The sequence below is a fragment of the Phocoena sinus genome, chromosome 6 (genome assembly GCF_008692025.1).
Source record: "Phocoena sinus isolate mPhoSin1 chromosome 6, mPhoSin1.pri, whole genome shotgun sequence".
Classification (NCBI taxonomy): Eukaryota; Metazoa; Chordata; class Mammalia; order Artiodactyla; family Phocoenidae; genus Phocoena; species Phocoena sinus.
In genome coordinates this window covers 105,044,487-105,067,931 of record NC_045768.1, presented here as the reverse complement: position 1 = coordinate 105,067,931, position 23,445 = coordinate 105,044,487, and the positions used below count along the sequence as shown (strand labels likewise).

The window sequence follows — 23,445 nt, the reverse complement described above, 5'->3', positions numbered from 1 at the left end:
AAGTTTTCTCATAGTGTCCTCCTGATGAACATAGCTGGGGAGGGGATACTGTCTCCCTATATTACATTGAACAATAAGGCACAGTTATAGGAGTCCTGGTTATCTACAGTAGCTATGGATCCAAACCTGACCAAATCTACTTTCCCTTCTACCACACGTAGGGTGTGAACCCAAGACTCAGGTTCCTGAGAGGCACCTAAAGCCAAGGTCGCGCGGGTTTTGCACTGTGCAGCCCTGGCGGGGCGGGGACAGCTTTATGTGTCTTACAGCGAAGGGCTGCTTTGATTCCAGTGCTCACTGATGGGCTATCAGTGCTGCTGACGCAGGCAGCTGTGCCGGGGACATTCCCACCGTGTCTCTTTTCCCTTCCATTGTAGTTTCCTGTTCGCTGGGCTGATCTGTGTGAGGCCATGTGCCAGCCTCTGAGTATCCAAAGAGGAAGATTGAGTCTGTGTTTTCACAGTGTTCATTCAGGTGGAGGCACATACAAAACCAAATAGCAGTCAGTTTTGCTGTGAATATAAAACTGCTCTAAAAAATAAAGTCTATTAAACAAAAGTAGGGGCAAAATGAAGTAATATTAATAGCAAACACTGTAGAAGTAGAGGAGACAGAGAGTAAATATAGTTAGGGAGAGCTGAGAAGGCTTCGGGGAAGAGTGGGTTAGGATGGGCTAGAATGAATCCTTTAAACCTCAGTTGTAGGAGTTTCTCTCTACAGATAAAATCTAGATACAGAGTTTATGTCTGCAGATATAAATTTAGATTCTGTCTGGAGCCCACTGGAGTGTTGTTTTGCTGTCATTAAAGTATATGTAGAAAAAAAAATCTGTATGTAGAGTACTTTTCCCCAGGCACTCTTAGAGTTATCCAACCCTCTTAGTCTGCTTTGTAAGAACAGTATTACTTTTTTTTTTTTTTTTTTTGCGGTACGTGGACCTCTCACTGTTGTGGCCTCTCCCGTTGCGGAGCACAGGCTCCGGACGTGCAGGCTCAGCGGCCATGGCTCGCGGGCCCAGCCACTCCGCGGCACGTGGGATCTTCCCGGACCGGGGCATGAACTCGTGTCCCCTGCGTGTCCCCTGCATCGGCAGGCGGACTCTCAACCACTGCGCCACCAGGGAAGCCCGGTATTACATTTTTAAGTTGCCTGTTCTCCAGTGCTCCTAGCACATCACGTTTACTTCTAATAGCCTTGATGACTTAAGGCTAAGGGCTGGATGGAACATAAATGAATTTTAAGTTGAATGAGTCACTCTCTCTAAAAAGCTTTCAGGTGTGTTCTTTTTATTAGCCAGCAGGTGTCACCAGGGAGCCAAACATTGCCCAAATGAGGAAAAGAGGTTTTTATAATTCCCTTTTTCTGATGACTTGCCAGCTCTTTGCTCAGCTTCTTACTTAAGCTAGTAGAAAACCCTTCAGAAAACTCAAGGTGTCTGCAGTTGCTTAGAGCACCCTCATCCAAGAGGGTACTCTATCATCATTTTGCTTTTCTGGAAAATAAATACCTCATTCAAGTTAGATAGATTATACTTGAGTACATTTTAAATCATCATATGTGAATCAGTTTACCTTACAATTTTTAACTTTAGGTTTAATAATTTAAGTAATGCTTCTGTATTACTAATTATTAATATGGCTATTAGAGGTATATATTGAGATAACCTTTCTGTAGAGATATATATCATTAGCCTTAAAAATATACATATGTAGGAGTTCCCTGGTGGTCTAATGGTTAGGATTTGGCGCTTTCACTGCCATGGCCCAGGTTCAGTCCCCGGTCGGGGAACTGAGATCTTGGAAGCCACGTAGTGTAGCTAAAAACAAAAAACAAAACAAACGTATATATGCATATGTTTTGAACGAATACTTCACCTTTTAGATATACACCTTAAGGAAATAATCAGGAGTATGGACATATTTATTTTAAAAGTATTTGCTGAAGCATTTATAATTAGAAGCAATCCAAATGTCAACAACAGAAAAGTTTATCCATATGATACAATCAAGTAGTCATTTTTTCCAAAGAACTTTTAAAATTTTTATTTTTATCTAACAAATATATAGTTTAAAAGTTCAGGGCTTCCCTGGTGGTGCAGTGGTTGAGAGTCCGCCTGCCGATGCAGGGGACACGGGTTCGTGCCCCAGTCCGGGAAGATCCCACATGCCGCGGAGCGGCTGGGCCCGTGAGCCATGGCCGCTGAGCTTGCGCGTCCGGAGCCTGGGCTCCGCAACGGGAGAGGCCACAACAGTGAGAGGCCTGCGTACCGCAAAAAAAAAAAAAAAAAAGTTCAAGTAATAACAGAATGCTTATAGTAAAAAACATCAGTTCTCTACCCCATCCTTTTCAATACCCACATTCTACTCTCAGACAGTTACTTTAACTTTTACCTATTTCTTCTATTTTTATTTTCATATGTGACAGAATTTTAGGTGATTTTTATTTTCTTTTTTATATTTCTGGTGTTTGTTTTGTTCCCTAATTTTCTACAATTTTATAATTGAGAAGCTTTTCTATTTTTAAGACGTAAAATGCAGTCCACTGGTTTTAAAGTTGTAGCAAAACCATTTTAACATACAAGTATTGTTATAGTGAATCAGTTTTCTAAGACATTATCTAACATCTCAGTTGCTCTGATTTGCCAGTGTTAATTTTATCTTCAAATAGAAATATCTTTGAACTTTAGATTATAAATGTTATACAAAATTATGATTATAATCGTCCAGTTGTAAAAACTATTAAAAATTTTTTTCTGGTATTTTCAAGCATCAAAGCCTCTTTGAATTACTCTTTATTAAGGGAGAGAAAAAGTTTTGTGGAAAGGATTGGTTTTTTTTTTTTTTTCCCTTCCCAACTTACGATAAACTTCGGCATATTTCATTTAACCTTCTCTTTAAAACATGTTTTTAGTTTTGTTTTATTTAAAAATTTAAAAATTATATTTATTGAAGTATAGTTGATTTAAAATATTATGTTAGGGAATTCCCTGGCGGTCCAGTGGTTAGGACTTGGCGCTTTCACTACCAGGGCCCAGGTTCAATCCCTGGTCAGGGAACTAAGATCCCTCAAGCTGTGCACCGCAGCCAAAAAATAAATAAATAAAAGAACCAAAGAATACTTTTAAAACTGAATTAAAATTAAAAATAAATAAATAAAATATTGTATTAGTTTCAGTGTACAACATACTGATTCAGTATTTTTATAGATTGTACTCCATTTAAAGTTATTACAAAATAATGGCTTTATTCCTCTGTGCTGTACAATATATCCTTGTTGCTTATTTATTTTATACATAGTAGTTTGTATCCCTTAAGACCTTCATTTCTCTTTTTTTTCCTTTTCTTTGTTCTCCTGTCTCTCTGCAGATGAAGATCTGATAAAGTATGGCTGGCCTGAAGATATTTGGTAAGTAGCAATTTTGGTTCTGCTTTTTATGGATCATTATTTACTTTCTTAGACTTGACCAACCACCTGACTCCTATGATTAAAACTAGGAACTCAGGCTTTGCGTTTTGTCTATGAATATTCAGTGGTAAATAGCTGACTGCCAGCTCCCTTCATTTATAATTACCACGTTAACTGGGAATGAGGTCTTAGGGCTAGATCTCGGGCCTCACTGCAAAGGTCTCAGGAACATAGGCTTGCTTTTACCTCCTGTGTGTCTCCTCATAGTAGGTTACTGAGACCACTGCACTTAACACACTCAGACCGCTCTTCTTGAGTGGATGGATGCAGGCTTCACAAGAAGCAGTGAAGAAAATAGATGCAAGCTTCCACGTCGGTGGAATAGGTGGAGCATCTGACCAGGTCCAGCTTTAAAGAAAACACAGACTGGCTTCCCTTTTGTCTTCTCAACAAAGAGTTTAACCCTGGCTTGATCCAGCCCCTACCCCTTCTTTCTAAAAGAATTTATGGAAATTTCAAAAATGATAATATATTCTTTCTTAGCCTCCTTCCAAGATAATTTTATGTTGCTGCTCACCAAACCCAGTCTAAAAAAACAACAAAACAAATGCAGGAAAAAAACCCCTTCATTTTAGTTGAATTCTTTTCTTTTTCTAACTGCCTTGGGATGCTATATGGGCTTTGCTACAGCTCAAACCCAAAACCTGTGAGGAGTTCATAGATTCCTGCTACTTTCTTTTTCTTTCATGTAATGCTCTCATACTCAGTTTGCTTTCTTTTTCTAGCTGCAGCTTCTACCACTCCCTCTGACCCTTGTGATGTCTCTCTCCTAGAGCCTAATTCTACCTACTATAGAGCGGGATATGGTCTCTACAACTCCTAACACCCCCCTACCAAATGCCATCCCTGAGGAGAAACACTCGGATCCTGTTGGCTTTAGTGATAGTAGTAATGGACACTGACCAAACACTTAAACTGTAGGCCAGATCCTGTTGAGTGTTTACCTCCACCAATTTCATTTCACTACAACCCTGTGAAATAGTTACCAATATCATGCCCATTTTTCAGATGAGGAAACTCAGGCTACGGGAAACTGAACAGATCCACTTGGGTCGTTGCTGGCCCCCAGCCAGCTCGAGTTCTAGATCCCTGTTTCTGTCTTCCCTCATGCTGTTTGGGCCCAGATTCTTCACTTAATTCCCTATAGTGACAGAGCTTAGGCTGCCACTTTTTAGAAGAGTTGACTGATTTTCAGTAAGGTATGCAGCATTGGACATCTGGTAGGAAATATATTGCCCAGAGACTAACTTAAGCTACTCCCTATATGTAGCCATTCTCGGAACCCCCGGGCCTACCTGCAGGAGCCCACTGAAGGGCGCCTCTCTGGCTCCAGCCTACCTCATTGTGAAGGAGCCACCTCCTAACCCCGTGGAAGTGTTTCCCTGGCTGTCTGCCCTCTCTGAAGTCCACACTCCAGGAACCAAGAGGCACTAGAAACCTGAGGAAGTTTAAAGGCTTTTTTTATCAGCCCCCTGTTCCAGCACAGCGGCCCATCTTCTGAACTCAAATATGTCATCAAGGTAGACACTGCTTCGTGCCCCCATACCTCAGGTGGGCAGGTTGCACTGCTCAGGGCTTCTGCATTGGGTGCTGCTTACCTTCCTAGGACCCTTGACTATAAGCTCTGCTCCCCTGCCTCCCCCGCCCAGCCCAGGACAGTGATCCACCCGGTTTGTTTACTACTCTGTCCCACTACCTAGCGTAGGACCTGGCACATAGTAAGTGTTCAATAGATGTGGACTTTCTAATTGACTAGCTCTCTGCCTGTCTGGAAGTGATCTCTGCTGGACATTTCTTCACAGTAACTGCATTCTGGTCATCTCCATTTTGAGTACCTGTCACCCTTGGCTGGATTATTTCAATTGTCCTTAGGGCCCCAAAGATCTCCAGATCTGTCACACAAGAGATAAGGATGATCACACCTGTTACGCAGTTACCTGCTGTAAGGTTTGGGGCAGAAATACCTGCATAGGAAAGGTTACATACTCAGATGCGCCATGAAAGTCAGTTCACTACAGCCTTTTACTTGACATTTAAAAAAAAATTAAGTGGAAGAGAAATTTACAACCTGCACCTCATGTATTATGACTTGGGTTTTTCGTTTCGTTAAGGTCGACTTCTGGAAGGCACTTACCAGACTGGTGTCTATAGCTGCCCGATAGCCATTTCGACACTCTTTAATCTTGAGATTTAATGTCTGTTGTCGGAAGTCATTGACTTTTACTTCCAGAAGCTATCCTAGGTCAGATGTGAGCTGGCATAGCCCTAAATTTCAAGACCTGTTACAGTTAATAAACTGTCAATCCTGGAACATTCCTGGGCATGCAGAGAATGAATCAGTTGATCTATATTCCAGGGCAGATTTTCAACCTGGAACTTTAACCTCTGGGAATGTCAACATCTAAGTTTATACCAGGAAACCTCCTAAGGTGCTTTTAAGCAAAGAATTTTTCTAGGATTAAATGAGAATGGAACTAAATTCATTTTAAACAAAGGAAAATACAAAGAGTGTGCGTTCACTGCTTCCAAACCCCCTAATGAGTAGTATTTCCAGAGTCCCCACTTTAAGGAGTTAAACGACCCAGCTTGGGGTCCCGTGCATCTCTACATTCTCAGGTCAGGGATGCTCATGTTTCTAGTCTCTGCATTCAATAAAGAGTAATAGTGATTAAGCAGGGAGAGGAAGGTAACAAGGAAGAGAGGGAACTAGGGAACTGGTGGGCATAATTTAAACTTGGAGTGAGCATTTTGGGAGGTTTGGAAGGTTTTTTAAGGAAACTCGCTCAAAATAGTTTGTTTACAGAACTGAGTTTTTTGTTCGTTTTACATTTCAACCAAAACACCGTTGGGACGTGCATTCCCCTTGCGCTTTGTAGAGGTGTACCTACAAGCCTGAAGTTGGTGTAAATCAGCAGTGATATTCCCGGGTGTGTTTGACTTTGACTGCCTATGTATGAACCCAGTGTGTATATACATTAACCTACTTGTGTATGTCTTTTGATAAAATTCCACATCAGAGACCTTTAAGGAAAATCAGAATACAATCAAGCTACTATGGGTATGTAGGAAAGAGTTGTAAATAGAGAACTTAAAACAAATTGGAATGGGAGAAGATTTCTCAATTGAGCCTGCTTACTAATGGGGTATTTTCCTAAGATTCTGAAACAGAGCAGTGAGGTATAATTTCCAGATTTTCAAAAAAACACATTTTCTGGCTGGAAAACGCCAAGCTAAAGATGATAATCAGTAGGAATCTCTTACGTGGGAATGCAAATAAGTAAATGAACCAGCAGAAGAAAAATAAATCAAACTAAGATGTTGTATTCATTTTTGGCTATCACTAATGGTTAGGCATAAGACCTAGAGTCATCATAGACTGCCAAAAATGTGTAAACATTTTCTTTATCCAAAGTGACTAGCAAGATGCTTAACCTTTTTAAAGAGGGCATGAGAAACAGCAAATCTTGACCTTTATATAGAATCACACTGCCTACATCTTGGGCCAGGTATGAGTGTGTAACCATTTTCAGCTCTAAAAAATCCATTAATGCTAAGAAAATGTCTAAAGAAATACATAATGGGACGTGACGTTGCCTCCTTAGGATTTTACTGAACATTCCTCAGTCTGGAATGGAAAGGACTAAGGAAGAGAAGAGTAAAGTTAACAGAAATTACGAAGTGACAGTCGTGTGTTACCATTGTTGGCTAGCATTCTGGAGGCCTCTCTGGGTGTTGGAAAGAGCGGGTCAGCTTCATTTGGTGAATTGTAAATATGAAAAACTTAAAATCCCCAAATGTTGAACTAGGTGAAAAAAGAAGTAAGTTTTAAAAGATAAATTGGTGAATGATAGAGCCTTAATGAAAGGTATATTTAGGATACTGGGGTGAGAGGGCATTCTGAATATTTTTAGGACAGCATCATAAAGGGCAATCACCATGCTTTCCCAGGAGACGCGTATTAGTATCATTGTCAGAGGTAAGGCTGGATGAATTGTTGGTCTGACCCATTTGGTGATGTGGTCTGCTTACTGCTTCAGTCCTCACCTGACTCTTCCATCTCCGTGATTGACATTCTCTTTGGATTGTTTTGCCATTGCTTGAAACTCAACATTTCCCAAACCAAACCTGTCATCTTTTTGCCAAACTGGCTCCCTCTCCAACTGTAAGATGTTACCGTCAGTGGTCCTGTGAGTCTCCCAGGCTTGCAACCCTGGAGTCTTGCTGACTTCTTTCATTCCCTTCTCTTCTCACCTAAAATTCCTTCCCCGTGTTTGCTCTAAGTCCCGTGGTTCAGCTTGGGACCCACCAAGTCTCAGTTCATCATTGAAGCCTTGGGTCACCGATAGCTCTTTCTCACTTGAAAAATCACCCTTCCCTGGGCTTTTAACATTCATTGCCTCCTGTACTCGTCTTGGTACTTAGTCTCACACAGCTGCAGATCTTTCCATGTTTTTCTCACCTTTCCCAGTTGATGGTGAGCTCTTTGGAGGTGGTGACTGTTTTCTGCCCCCCATCGTGCTCAGTGTGCAGTAGGCACTGAATTAATATTTTTGGATTGGGATGCTTTAAATGCAGGTGGCCTGAGGAGATGGTTATCTTGTACCTCGTGCTAAAAGTGGTTTTCATTCTTTGTAGGTTTCATGTGGACAAACTCTCTTCGGCTCATGTATACCTTCGATTACATAAGGTAACTGGATTTAAACATGGATTCGTGACTTTTTCTGTAGTGATGAGCATCCTATCTTGTCCTCTGTCCTTTTTTGGGGGCAAAAAAATTGTTTAGAATAATAAATATGTACAAAAGTCTACAAATTAGCAAACGAAGAGATGTCTTCCCCCAACCCAGGAAATCACTAAGGGCAATTCTGCTGATTTTTGAGGCTTGGAAGGGGACACAGCACATATTTCCCAGATGGAAGCACTGCCTTGTCCTGCCAGCTGAGGTGTGCTGTGTGTCACCTCTGCTCTCTCCCCCTGTCATTTCAGTTGACACTACTGGACTTTGTCTTCTTCTAGGAAGATCATGTTGTAGTTCCTTTTTTTCAGACTCATGTGATTCTCCTGCCTCACCAAGGGCATATATGTTCCTAGTTATCAGGGGCTGCTTTGGGAGGTTTAAAACAGCATTATCGTAGTAAAGGGAAAAGATTTAATGTTCCCTCGTCACATAAAGCCACTGTTTTTCCAATCTGTCTTTATATCCATCTATTGTTTTTTGTGTAGTTGAATCATAGGAATGGATAATTGTTATGTGTATTTTTAAAAATATTTATTTTTGAATGATTTTAGATTTACAGAAAAGTTGCAAAGGTAGTACAAGTCCCTATATACCCCATGTCCAGTTTTCCCCATTGCTAACATCTTAACATTACCGTGGTAGATTTGTCTGAACTGAGAAACCAGAACTGATGCATCACTATTAACTAACATCTGCACTCTATTTGGATTTCTCCAGTTTTTCCATTAATGTCCTTTTCCTGTTCCAGGATCTGGTCCAGCGTCACACATTGCATTTTAGTTGTCATGTCTGCCTAGTCTCTGGTCTGTGACAGTTTGTCACTCTTTCCCTGTTTGTCATGACCTTGACAGTTTGAGAAGTACTGATCAGGTCATGATTAGACTGGAGTTACGGGTTTGGGGGAACAATAGCACAGAGGTGAAGTGCTCTTATCCCATCATGTCGGGGTATATGCATTAATAGGACTTACCACTGATGGTGTTAACCTTGATCTCCTGGCCGGGGTAATGTTTGTCAGGTTTTTTCACTAAAGAGCTGCTCTTCTCCCCACATACTTGATTATTTGGAAGCAAGTCACTAAGTCCAGCCTGTACTCCAGGGGGAGAGCTCCACGTCCTGGTGTGGGGAGTACCTGCATATATTGTTTGGAATTCTTCTGTAAGGAAGATTCATCTCTTCTCTCCCATGTATTTAATTCAGTCATTTACTTATATCAGTATGGACTCACACATTTACTTTTTACTTTGGGTTATAATCCAGTACTGTGTCATTTTGTTGCTAAAATTGTCCCTGCTTTGACTCTTCCAGCTTGACTCTTGTGTTCCTTTTTTTTTTTTTTTTTTTTTGGTGGTACGCGGGCCTCTCACTGTTGTGGTCTCTCCCGTTGTGGAGCGCAGGCTCAGCGGCCATGGCTCACGGGCCCAGACGCTCCGTGGCATGTGGGATCTTCCCGGACTGGGGCACGAACCCATGTCCCCTGCATTGGCAGGCAGACTCTCAACCACTGCGCCACCAGGGAAGCCCTCTTGTGTTCCTTTGACATGCTCCTGTCATTTTGCTTTTTGAGCACTTCCTTACTTTCTGAGACTCAAGATGCTCCAGGCTCATCTTGTATTTTCCCTGCTCCAGCTCTAGGATCAGCCATTTCTCTGAGGAACTTTGGTTTCTTTTATTGGGAAATGGTATTTAGAAATCAAGATCTGGACTCTGGGTGTGCTTATTGCTACTAGAGTATCATTGCTTCTAGGCCCTCTCATGTGACAGAGCTAGGAAATAGGTGTATGTATACTAACCCATGTTAGTAATTCGTATGCATAATTTTTTCTGTATCTACAGTAAGCGAAACATGACTGGTGTCTCTGATGAACCCATTACTACAGGGGCCTTTCTCACATTCCTTCCTTGCTTACCTATTACTTCCTTCTCAGACAGTGGGAAGCCTGGCTCCCACCATCCACCATCATTTGCTTATTTGAATCCAGTATATATGAAAGTGGCTTCAGGTTTGTTAGCCTGTATCCGCATAAGAAACAACTTCACCAGCTAAAGTACAGTGCAATTACAGTTTCCATTCAAAATGCTGTTTTTCAAAGTTACTTGTCAGCTGCTCCCTGCACTCCCCACCTCATGCCTTCCAGTGATGTCTGTCACACACTTAGGTTCTTTTATCTCAGTCTGCATTCCACCTTGGCTTCCCCTGGTTGACTGTATTACTTTTTTTTAAATACATTTTTATTGGAGTATAACTGCTTCACAATGCTGTGTTAGTTTCTGTTGTACAACAAAATGAATCAGCCATATGCACACACATATCCCCATATCCCCTCATCCCCTCCCTCTTGAGCCTCCATCCCGCCCTCCCTATCCCACCCCTCTAGGTGGTCACAAAGCACCGAGCTGATCTCCCTGTGCTATGCGGCTGCTTCCCACCAGCTATCTGTTTTACATTTGGTAGTGTATATATGTCCATGCCACTCTCTCACTTCGTCCCAGCTTACCCTTCCCCCTCCCCGTGTCCTCAAGTCCATTTTCTACGTCTGTGTCTTTATTCCTGTCCTGCCCCTAGGTTCTTCAGAACCTTTTTTGTTTTTTTTTAGATTCCATATATATGTGTTCACATACGGTATTTATTTTTCTCTTTCTGACTTACTTCACTCTGTATGACAGACTCTAGGTCCATCCACCTCACTACAATTAAGTCAATTTCATTTCTTCTTATGGCTGAGTAATATTCCATTCTATGTATGTGCCACATCTTCATCCATTTATCTGTCGATGGACATTTAGGTTTCTTCCATGTCCTGGCTATTGTAAATAGTGCTACACTGAACACTGGTACATGTCTCTTTTTGAATTGTGGTTTTCTCAAAATGGATTAAAGACCTAAATGTAAGACCAGACACTGTAAAACTCTTAGAGGAAAACATAGGAAAAACACTTGTTGGCATAAACCACAGCAAGATCTTCTTTGACCCATCTCCTAGAGTAATGAAAATTAAAACAAAAGTAGACAAATGGGACCTAATTAAACTTAAAAGCTTTTAAGCAAAGGAAACCATAAACAAGACAAAAAGACAACCCTCAGAATGGGAGAAAATATTTACAAATTAAACAACGGACAAAGGATTAATCACCAAAATACACGCACAGCTCATGGAGCTCGATATCAAAAAGATTGTATTACTTTTTTTTTTTTTTTTGATACGCGGGCCTCTCACTGTTGTGGCCTCTCCCGTTGCGGAGCACAGGCTGCGGACGCGCAGGCTCAGTGGCCACGGCCCACAGGCCCAACCGCTCCGCGGCATATGGGATCCTCCTGGACCGGGCACGAACCCGTGTCCCCTGCATCGGCAGGCGGACTCTCAACCACTGCGCCACCAGGGAAGCCCCGTATTACTTTTAAAGTGACAGTTCACAAACTTTTTCACGTTACTGCATTCTTTTCATATTTATTGTTTTGACTGGCTGCTTTGAGTTGATAATATACCACAGTTAATTTGAAAGCTCCGTTGTCAGAATGTAAGTTGTTTACAGTTTTCAGCATTATGAATCCCCAACAAGAAATATTTTTTTAATGAACTACTTTCTATTTTTCTTTTCTTTTTTTTTTTTTAGAGTAGTTCTCAGAAATGAAATTACTGGGTCAAAAGATAAAAACATTTTGATAACTCCTTTTACGCCAGATTGCCCTTTGAAAATATTATGCTGGTTTAAAATGCTACCTGATATATATAGGTTTTCCAAAAACTTTTTGGGTTTTTATAACTTCAGAAAAATAGCAACCTTTTGACCATTTTAATAAATACAAGATGCTACTTCATTATGCTTATAATATTTACTCCTTAATTTACTAACAAGGTAAAACATTCTACCACATCTTTACTTATTCTATTTATATTTTTGAGAACTGTGTTGTAAAAAAAAAAAAAGGAAGATTGTGAACTCTTTGCTGGAACAAAACTCTGAATTTTCCTAGGCAACTTCTTGCCATTTTGGAACTATTTTAAGTCTAGAGAAGATAAAGTATGGTGTTCCCAACTTTCCTTTTGGTTCAGATTAAATTTTTTCCTTTGGGTTCTGCTGCATCAGAAAATGGAAATAACGGTGGGTAGTCCCAAGTTCACATTACCACCAGTTAGACCTTGTTTGAACAGGAGTTTGATTTCATTTTCTTTTGGAAGCACAGAATGTGCTAGATAAAAATATGTGCTCCTTAAGGAACTTTTCCCTGGTTGATCTCCTGCAGTAAACAACATAGCCCTTTGCACTTAGTAGGAACCAAGTAAGTGTTGGAGATGCAGTGAGACTAAGTATAAGTAGTTCAGAACCCAAACTCTGGAGCCGAACTGCCAGCTTTGTATCCTGGCCTTGCTGCTTACCAGCTGTGCGACTCTGAGCAAGTTATTCAGCTGTGCCCGTTTCCTCGCCTGTAAAAGGGAGCTAACAGTCCCTGTCTTACTGGGTTGTTGTGAGAATTAAATGAGCTAGCATAACTGAAGCGTTTAGAATAATGCTTAGCACATGCTGAGCACTATGTGTGTTCATTCTTTCTTTGTCAAATTCAGGTGAATTCAACCCAAGCCTTGAAGATCGTGGATATTCAACAAGTGTTTTTTTCCTAGGCTTATTTGATTTTTGAAAACCTATAGAAGAATCTCACTTATCAAGAGGTTGCTTATCTCATTAACACAGATGGCACAAAGCCCACAGTCAAAATTCTGGCCTTTACATATGGAGAGTACCTTACACTCTCCATGCAGAGTTTGTTTACTCTGACTTTATGCATAATGCTAAGCTGAATTATTTTATTTTATTTTATTTGGTCTGCTCATATTATATTACAAGTAGCAAAACAAGAAGAGGCTATTGCTTCAGGAATGGCAATAGGTACAGGTAGCAAGAAGGGATGTTGTGACATAGCCTGATATCAAGGACCAAGAAGCTGTACGTTTCCACAGAAACTCCATAAGCACCACACTCTGGGGCCAATTGTTAGAGCATGGCTTTAGTTAGCCCTGGGTTCATCTCTCAGCTCTGTCACTTACTAGATATTGGGGAGCTTGGCCTAGTTGCTTCACCTCGCTAAGCTTCATTTTCTTCATTGGCAAAGTGAGCGTAGTACTTTCCATTTCATATGGCCATTTATTTAGTGTACCTAACACTCAAAAAGCAGATATTCAAAAAGTGGTAGCTATTGTTTTGTTTTTTAATTATTTATTTGATTTATTTAGTATAGGGTCAGTCAGCTTCTGTGTATTTTAGATGCCCCTGAAGGTATCACTATCACTATATTAGAGCCTAGTGTAGAGGTTGATATTCATTCATGATGATGACATGGTGTTATCAAGATGGTAAATTCAGAATCCTCTGTTTAAGTGGTCAGGGAATCTCACAGGATGAGATGTGGCGTTAAAGTAGTGACAAACTTAAATCACGTATTTTTTGGTGAAAATTTAGGTAATTGAGATTTCCATTTTGAAACATTTAAAATAAGGAAAAAAAATAGAAACCTAATGGAATAAACTTAATTTATCTCAAATATTTAGGTAGATAAAACATTTCATTCCCAGACAGAAGTGCTTCAGTAATCCCATGCCTAACAGCCAAGTGCTGAGTTGATTTCCACTAGCTCTTGCCTCACATATTTTTGTTCTTTTGGAATGGCTTTGCTTATTCAGCTTTGACTTTGATACGGTATCTGTAAAGAGAATGAAGCAGTATTTTTTCTCTTTTACGGTAGAAGGTTATATCTAACACACCAAGAGCTTAGTTCCTGACTAATGCCAAGGGTAGATGACCTACCAGGTCATGGAGACCCAAAACTATAAGATGTCTCTTGAGAGCGAGTTTGTAGGGACCTCAGCTAAGAAGACTTCCCATTGCCAAAAATAGGCACCATTTCTCCACAAGGTTTCTAAAAGTAAGAAAGAGAAGAGGGAAAAATTACTCAGACATAAATACAGTTAATATTTTAGTAGTTTTCTTTCATACCCTGTTTTCTTCCCCACTTATTAAGTCAGGATTTTCCATATTACTGCCTTCTCTTAAACATTTCCACAATGGACTTCGTTTTTCAATGTTTTGAAATACAGTTGAAGAGCCTCTGCTTTTAATAAAATGGTGCCTAGTAAGGTAGCAAAGCCCTATAAAAGTGCTCCAGTATTGATCAGTGACAAGGTAGTGGACCATTTGGTTTATTCTTGTGTTTCAGGGGGAGAAAATAGAAGACATTCCAAAGGAAGTACTGATGGACTGTGCCCATCTTGTGAAGGCCAATAGCATTCAAGGTCAGTTTTCCTAGAGGTGTTTTCAGAATTAGCACCACTTTCTCTGTGTCTGAAATGGATTACATCTTAGAGAACATATGACTGACTTTAGCTTGAGTCAAGGGAGTGACATGTAATATGCCTTTCCCCTGTTTTGTTCTTTAAGATGGCAGTTGCACTACCTGTCAGAGAACTGAAAGCCAAACCTCCCTGCGCCTCTAATTTTCATGGCCCTATCTCAAGCCTTTTTTACCCTGTTTTCTTTACCTTGAATAGAAAGTTGTCTAGGGCTTCCCTGGTGGCGCAGTGGTTAAGAACCGGCCTGCCAATGCAGGGGACACGGGTTTGAGCCCTGGTCTGGGAAGATCCCACATACCGCAGAGCAACTAAGCCCGTGCGCCACAACTACTGAGGCTGCGCTCTAGAGTCCACGTGCCACAACTACTGAAGCCCGTGCACCTAGAGCCCATGCTCCACAACAAGAGAAGCCACTACAGTGAGAAGCCCGCACACAGCAACAGACCCAATGCAACCAAAAATAAATAATTAATTAATTAATAAAAAAAAGGAAATTGTCTAGACCTGCCTACCCCTAAGGTTACTTGTAGAAAGACTTTTGGAAATTACATTATGTTAATTGCCAAGCAAGAGATGTGTCTCATGGCTTTATTTGTAATGTTGGTTGATGTCTTTGTTTCCATTGTTTGTTACTAGATTCTAGAACCCAAGTCTCCCAATTACTCCTTCCTACTTTTTCTTTCTTTCCTTCTCTCCTTCCATACTTTCTTCTCTCTGTAAATTGTGAAGGTGTCAAGTCCGTTCATCTTGTTATCTCCCAGAGAATCTTAAATAATATGTCTGGGGTGATGCATTAGAATCAGTGTTTTTACAGTGCTCTCCAGGTGATTCTAATGTGCAGGGAGTGTTGAGACAATTGGCCTCCATGTTTTAAGTAGGACCTGCAGTATTGGCCTTGGTGCTGGTTTAGTTCTACTGTACAAGATTTAATTTGTCAAGTCAGTATAGGTCAAGAAGGACAATTAATGGAGTGGAGGAGGCAGTTATAAAGGGGAGCTGGGTGATGGTATTCTGCTAGGGATGAGCTAGTAGACTGGATTTTAGTTGTAGGACATGGACCTAGATAAGGTAGAGGTAAGTTTGGTTTGATATGAATTTGAGGGGTGATCCAGAGGGTTCAGAAAAAATATGGTTTGCATAGAAGATAAGCATGGGGCAGACACAGAGACGACGGCAGGTACCGGGAGCTGGTGATTATAGAAGAGCTGGGCAGTGTGCTCCCTCCCCCGTCACTTAGGCCGCGTTTCCTGCATCTCACTCGGCAGCTTTACTGAATCAGGTGCCTAGCCAAAGAAACTGGAAGTCTTGTCTTACAGAGCCATTCATTTTCAACTCCATAAATCATTAAATTGCAGTTAGTTTTAGGACATTGCATTTTATGAGTAGAAGAAGAGCTCCTCAGATTTCCAGTTAAAATCTTTGGTTATGGAAAGGAAAATAATAAAAATTGAAACTACGTCATTATCCTCCTTCCTTGTGTGTTGCAACCTCTTTAATGTGTTTTCGTGCCCCTGGCTAGCAGATGTGAATTTATTAAAAGAGCTTTGGACTCTTGCTCTTATTCTTGGCCCGGCCTCTTTCTTCTTAATCCCTTTATAGTTTACTAGTTCTAAAGAAAACAGAAAAGAGGAAGAGTCATTGAATTACTGAATCACTCTTCTCTCCTCTTCAGCCTTCCACAGGGATAGCTCACTCATAAGGAGCTAAGCCCAAGCGTCTCACTCTCAGGAGTCAATAGCAGAGGATGCTGAGGAGTGAAGAAGATTGTCTTTGCTGTGAGATTTGCTAAGTACACTACATTTGCGTCACTGTGTTATTAAAATATTTCCCTCCCTGGTTGACCACCTTCAGCGCTGTTTGTCGTCATAGAATCTGGTCAGCCTCTTCTTTATTCATTTTATAATCTCTTGCCAGATTAAACTTTCTAAAAGCTTAGACACTTTCTGTGACACCCTTCACCTTGCCTCTACAGTTAAACCCAAACTTCCTAAGCTGGCATTTAAGCATCTCTGATCTGACCACAGACTTTGTTTCCCTTCATGTATTTCATACTCCAGCCAAAGCAGATATTTGCTGGTTTCCTGCTTTGTGCCTTTGCTTGTATTGTTCCCTCTGCCCTCAATGTTACACTCCTGCTCAGTCATCACATGTCTAGATTCCAGCCACGGTTCAAGGGCTACGCTGTAGTTATAGTAATAACAGCTAGCATTGAATGTTAATTACATGCCTGGCACTGTGCCAGGAACATTACAAGTTGTTCATTTATCAACTCTACTGAAGTAAGATATTACTTTCATTTTATAGATGAGGAAGCTGAATTTAAGAATTAAGGAACTTAACCTCTCCCACAGAGCCTTTTCCTTCCTCCAGCTTTTGAGTGACCACCGCCCTCTCTGAACTCCCTTAACTCTTTACCTGTATCTTTCCAATATCACTTGATAACTTCTAATTTTCATTGAAATTATTTATGTACTTATCTGCCTTCCTTTAATCTTCAAAGGCAGGATCCATCATCTGATCCATGTTTGTGTCTCCCACAGTGCCTTGCACAGGGAGATTTTTTTTTTTTTACTTAATTTTGAAAAAAATTTCAAACCTACAGAAAAGTTGCAAGAAAATTTAGAATCAACAGTTTTTCCGTATTTGTTTGCCTTCTCCCTGTAATTCACGCAATATCTTTTTAGCTGAACCATTTGAAAGAAAATCACAGGCGTCATGACCGTTCAGCATGTCCTAAGAAGTACATTGTCGTAAGCAACTGCATTACAGTGATCAAATTCAGGAAATTTAACATCGGTAGAATACTGTTATACAGAGTCCATATGTAAGTTTTGTCGGTTGTCCCACTACCGTCACTTTATAGCATTTTTTTTTTTTGATCCAGGATCATACGTTCCATTCACTTGTCATGTATCGCTGGTCTCCTTTAATCTGGACACTTCTTTGTCTTTCAAGACGTTGACACTTTTAGAGTGGAGACCACTTTGGCTTGGTCTGATGCTTCCTGTTCAGTAGGACCACATTGCGCATCTTGTGGCAGGAATACTATGTAAGTGAAGTCTTGTGCATCACAGTCAGGAGGCACGTGCTGCCAGTTTGCCTCAGTCTTGGCGATGTTAACTGATCGCTTAGGTAAGGTCGTGTTCACCAGATTTCCCCAGTGTACATGGTCACTTAATAACCATTGAAATGTATTGCCATCTAATTTAGAAGGGCCTTAGAGAGCACTGGACCGGTGATTAAACCGTGATTCTCAGAGCCGCCTGGGAGGCTGTCAGGGGTGGAGGGGAAACACGAAGTGGGGGTGGTGAGGGGAGAGGAGGAGGGGTGAGCAGGATACCTGGCACCCCTTTCCTCCAGAGCATCTCTGCTTTGATTACTTTGTTATGTTTTCTTTGGTAAAAGAGGTTCCACAGCTAAAGAAACAAAAACCAAAAAGCTCTACTAAACTAGTCCAGTTTCCTCATGTTTCAGATGAGACGCCAGGAGCCATGGGGATTTTCCCAAAGCGACACAGCTGGTTTGTGGTAGTGCAGGGTAGAAGCCGGTGTCTTGAATCACTTTATCTTGCTGCTTACCCTTTGTTACATCAACGGCTCCTTTGAGAATCTGAGGAAACCTGTTTGGTCCTTTTCTGTTTAAAAACACATACAATAAAATATGCATTCAATTTTAGAGAGTCTCAAAGATCCCTGAAGCTGATCTCTTGACCCTGCTTTTCATCAGAATACTTTAGCTTGAATTGCTGGTCGGCTTTCCCATTTGCCTTTGTGGGTGGCTTCTTTTTTTAAAAAAAGTATTTTGTGGTTTCAAACACTTGGTGGCTTGTTCATTCTCAGCCTTTTCCTTTGTTGGATTATGGTGACAATTGTGGGTGAGGGGACGCATTGCTCAGCATCCTCCTCCCCACACGTTGAAGACAGTCTCTCTTGGCAGGCTGCAAGATGAACAACGTCAATGTGGTTTATACCCCGTGGTCTAACCTGAAGAAAACGGCCGACATGGATGTGGGACAGATAGGCTTTCACAGGCAGAAGGACGTAAGTGTGAACATCACCGGAGGTGGCAGTGCCCTGGCGCTGAGTGGGTGTCTGTCTCTGCTGTTGAGGACTCAGCACGATGTCTCTTTCCTAAAGGGAGTCAAGCTGGGTTGCTAAGCTGCTGGAAAGCCCTACCCTATTCTGGGGGGAAGAAAATAAACATAAAGATTCAGTATTTTTTTTTTCCCTCCATCTCCCTCAAGGTGAAAATTGTGACAGTTGAGAAGAAAGTGAATGAGATCCTGAACCGATTGGAAAAGACCAAAATGGAGCGGTTCCCAGACCTAGAGGCAGAGAAAGAATGCAGAGACCGCGAAGAGAGGAATGAGAAGAAAGCCCAGATTCAGGAAATGAAAAGGAAAGAAAAGGAAGAGATGAAAAAGAAGAGGGAGATGGACGAACTTAGGTATGTTGGAGTTAAGGCACTGACGTTGACCTTGGAGAGTCTTCACTGCTGATTTAATTAGGGATTAACCCTTAAGAATGGTACAGTTGGCCCGGTGTATCCACGGATCCAGTCAACCATGGTTCAAAAATGTTTGGGGGTGGAAAAAATTCCAGAAAGTTCCAAAAAGCAACACTTGAATTTCCCTTGTGCTGGCAACTGTTGACATAGCATTTACCTTTATGACTATTTACACAGCATTTACAGTGTGTCAGATATTATAAGTAATCTACAGAGGATTTAAAGTATTTGGGAGGATGTATGTAGATTATATGCAAATACTATGCCATTTTTATAAGGGACTTGAGCATCCGCAGGTTTTGGTATCTGAGGGCGGTCCTGGAACCAATCGCCCATGGATTCCGAGGGACAGGTGTATTCTGGTATTCTGCCAAATGAAGGGACATATAACGAGCTCCAAGCCTTAAATGAGTTAGAATAAGGCATTTATGCTAATGTGTTGGTCAAATGAATTGCCCTTTTATAGGGGCAGGATATGAGAGTGCACAAAATAAAATAGATAATTTTAATCTTAGTTTGGTTTGTAAACATCTTCAGGTAAAGAAGAGATACTATATTGAGTGTTTTACATTAGCTATGGTATTTGAATGAAAATGTCTCAGCTCTAAAGGCCAGTGTTAGTAACTCTTAAAAGCTGTTTTTAAAACCTCTCTTTTATAGATTTCGAAAGTTTAAAGTAATTAATGTGGAGAGGCCTGCTCCAAAACACAGCATTTTTAAACAATAAATAGTAGTTAAAACACATCTTGGATCCTGAAATTCTAGTGTATAAGGCCATGAAAATACTGATTGTATTAGTTTTCTATTGTTACTATAACAAATTACCACAAATTTAGTGGCTTAAAATGACATAGATTTATCATCTTACAGTTCTTCATGTTAGAAGTTCAAAATAGTTCTCACTGAGCTAGAACCAAGGTGTCTGCGGGGCTGTGTTTCTTTCTGGAGCTCTGGGAGAGAATCTGCTTACCTTCCAGCTCCTAGAGGTCGCCCACACTCCTGGGCTTGTGACTCCTTCCTCATCTTCAAGGCCAGCAACAGTGCATCTCTCTGCCCCTTCATAGTCACGGCCCCCTCTCTGACCACAGCCTTCTCTGCTTCTAAGGACCAATGTGGTGACATTGGGCCCACCCAGATACTGCGTGATAATCTCCCCATCTAAGATCTTTTTTAATTTTAATTTTATTTTAAAATGATAAAAATTTATTCAGTTTTGTAAATTGAACATCAAACCTCTTTTAAATTAAATTTAAATAAGTGAATCGGACACAAATGGAGAGAAATCACAGGAACTCTATTAACAGAAAGGGAATGAGTTCTGGAATCTGTTGGTTTTTAGAAAAATAGTGCTGAGTAGTAGCTGGACAGCATTCCGGGTACTTTCATTTCAGCATCTTCCCAGAAGTCCTTGCAAATGGCATTTATCTCAATGCTCTCAGGTTCACAAGAACTTCTAGAGATGAACTACTTTTCACTTCCTGCTTGTATTACACAATGAACCACTGTACTTTCATCATCTTACCTTATCCACTCTCTTTTTCCATTCCTCATTATTATTCACCAAGTCAGGTTCCATGCCTTTTCAGAGTGCCAAGTTATCAGCTCCATTCTCACTGTGTCAAGCAGTCTTCATGACAATTTATAGTCTTCTCCTCTTTATTACAACTCTAAATTTCCATAGGGTGAAGTCTAAAGAAGATATGTATGAGCTTTGTTTTTGTATAGTTTTATGTTTTTTGGTTTTTTTTTTTTAACATCTTTATTGGAGTATAATTGCTTTACAGTGGTGTGTTACTTTCTGCTTTATAACAAAGTGAATCAGCTATACATATACATATATCCCCATATCTCTTCCCTCTTGCGTCTCCCTCCCTCCCACCCTCCCTATCCCACCCCTTCCCATCTAAGATCTTTAATTAAAGTCCCTTCTGCCATGTGAGGTAACATATTTGCAGGTTCTGAAGATTAGGATGTAGTCATTTGAGTAAGATCATTATTCTGCCTACTATACTGACTCTCTATAGATGCATAGTACTATACCTGAAGGGGCCTCAGTTTTTCTTTGAGAAAGAAGGAAATTAATCCTGCCACTTCTAGTCACAGAATTCCTAGATTTTTTCCCACTATTTTCCATAGATTTCATTTGTGATAAGTATACCAAAAAAAAAAAAAAGTTATTGCTTCCTTTGGGAAGGGTATAGGATCAATATGAGCTGTCTTGCCCTGTCCTGACCTAGTTTCCTTGGAATACCCTGGATTATTAGAAAGATCATTGGGCCAGAGTAGAGGTTTTTTGATCAAGCACTGGTATTTATTCGTTATCCATATGCACACGTCCCTGTTGCGGGTTCTGCTAAAACAGGGTGAGTGACTGCATTTACAATACAATATTCAAATGGAGAACTCTGGAAGTGTTACCCCAAGTTATAAGCTGCCAGCATGAGACAGACTGATGCAGAGATTTAAATGTTCAATTTGACGTAGAATTGTGAGTCCATTTTGTGTCGTGAGTGAAAGACAAATTACCAACACCATTTGTTTCGAAAAATGTGTGGAATTTTGAGTGATACAGGATTTAGACTAGTTTATTCTTTTTGCTTTTAGTGCGGAGTGGAGAAAAAATTGAAAACATGCCTTTTTGTGCCTCTTAAAACTCTACCGTAATGTTGTTTAGAGACATAATATTATATGTTAGAAATATAATGTCACTATAATGTCACTTAATTTATTTACAACATTTTTTTTTAGACCTGTAGGGTCTTTATATTTTTATTTTTTTAATATTTATTTATTTGGCTGCGTCGGATCTTAGTTGTGGCCCTCGGGATCTTTGTTGCAGCGTGTGGGCTCTTAGCTGTGGCATGCATGTGGGATCTAGTTCCCAGACCAGGGATCCAACCCAGGCCCCCTGCACTGGGAGTGCAGCGTCTTCCCCACTGGACCGCCAGGGAAGTCCCTACTTATAACATTCAATAAGAAAGATTAGCTAACATTTTTGGACACTTGTCATCTGCCCAACACTGTATTGTGCTTTACTGCATTATCTCATTTAATCCTAACAGTAGCCATGTGAGGCAAATGTTTTGATCATCTGCATTTTGTAGAAGAGGAAACAGACTGAGGAGCAGTTAAGTAACTCGCTCAGAGGCACGTAGCTTGTCTCGGTCTGATTCTTAAGCTCACACACACTGTTACCACTCTCTTCTGCCCTCTGTTCAGTCCATTCCGCAGCTTCTGTGAAACTCCAGCAAAAAGCTCTAAGCTTCGGACTTGTTCTATAACCTGTTTTTATACACTTGCAGTGCTAACATCACTTTAATTTCTGTTTTTGACTCTTCCACCTGAGAGATCAAAGGCTATGCCTACAAAATCTTCTCATTCTGAAGTCTTTCACTTGCCTTTCTGACAAGGAAAATACCATTAAATTTCACCAACAGTTGATTCTTTTGTTTGGACCATCTGGTAAGGAATGTCCAATTTAATTGCTGTGATAGCTGAAGAAAATTGACTTTTGAGTCTTCAGGGGATTCTACAGATAAACTGAGAAGATAGTCTCATCCTGGACAGTATCCCCAGTGCTTCCAGGTGATTTCAGGGAAGAAGTCCTTAACAGCCTCACACCCAGAAGATATCCAACTTCTTTCCAATTCTAAAGCCATTATTTAGACTCTAGACTCCTTTTTTCAACTTTCTGAACAGGAATGGCAGTAAGCTTTTCATTTCTAATTTCTACCAGGAGAAAAAAAATGGATGGAATTGTCATTATAATAGTCTAGGTTCTCTGAACTCTAGTCAAGAGTATATCCATTAGCCTCGGGATCAGAACAGAACAAAGCCCACAACACAGAAGGCACCAACTTCCTTCTCAGATGAAAAGAGCAGCAGCCCCTGGAGACAGAACTCCATCTTGTTCTTGCAAATGAGCGCTTTACCCTTGTCCTCGGTGTGCAGAAATTCCAGTGATCTGATAACGTAGATAGGTCTACATAAAGATCATCCTTTTAGGTAGTTTTTTAAAGAAATATTTAGATTGGGAGGACACCAAAGTGTGGAGGCTAAATGATAGCAGTATATTAACATCTTCTATTAACCATTTTACGCATTCACACAGTAATGAAAAGTTCCCCGTATTTAGGCTTCACATATTAATTCTCACTTACCCATCTTGTTCGTTAGCTCTTTAGACAGCTTTTTAGCTCACACTTGCCCTGTCAGCCTAGGATCTCGTGGGATTTTAGTTTAGAGAATCTTGGTGTAGGGTTAGGTGTAGGGAGGCAGCCTCACATGGCATGTTCTTTCCCTACCTGCTGCGCTGTAAGCCACACATAGAGTACGAGGATGTAGCAAAAGAGAGTCTGCGTAGGTTTGAAAGTAGTCAGAGCCTTACAAGTG

The 23,445-nt window shown here is 40.7% G+C and overlaps 1 protein-coding gene across 7 annotated transcripts in view; it reads left to right on the top strand.

Annotated features, from left to right (window-relative positions):
• Nucleotides 1–23,445, top strand: part of CCDC25 (coiled-coil domain containing 25) — a 44,908-nt gene that overhangs the window by 7,034 nt on the left and 14,429 nt on the right. For 3 of the 7 annotated variants that reach the window (XM_032634789.1, XM_032634791.1, XM_032634790.1), the window contains exons 3-7: nt 3,366–3,405; nt 8,101–8,152; nt 14,415–14,490; nt 18,484–18,587; nt 18,791–18,993. In XM_032634789.1, coding sequence (XP_032490680.1) covers nt 3,366–3,405; nt 8,101–8,152; nt 14,415–14,490; nt 18,484–18,587; nt 18,791–18,993 — 475 coding nt within the window. Of the gene's footprint in view, nt 1–3,365; nt 3,406–8,100; nt 8,153–14,414; nt 14,491–16,219; nt 18,588–18,790; nt 18,994–23,445 lie in introns of those variants that run through there. The other 4 variants (XR_004350345.1, XR_004350344.1, XR_004350346.1 and 1 more) reach the window with 4 other exon arrangements.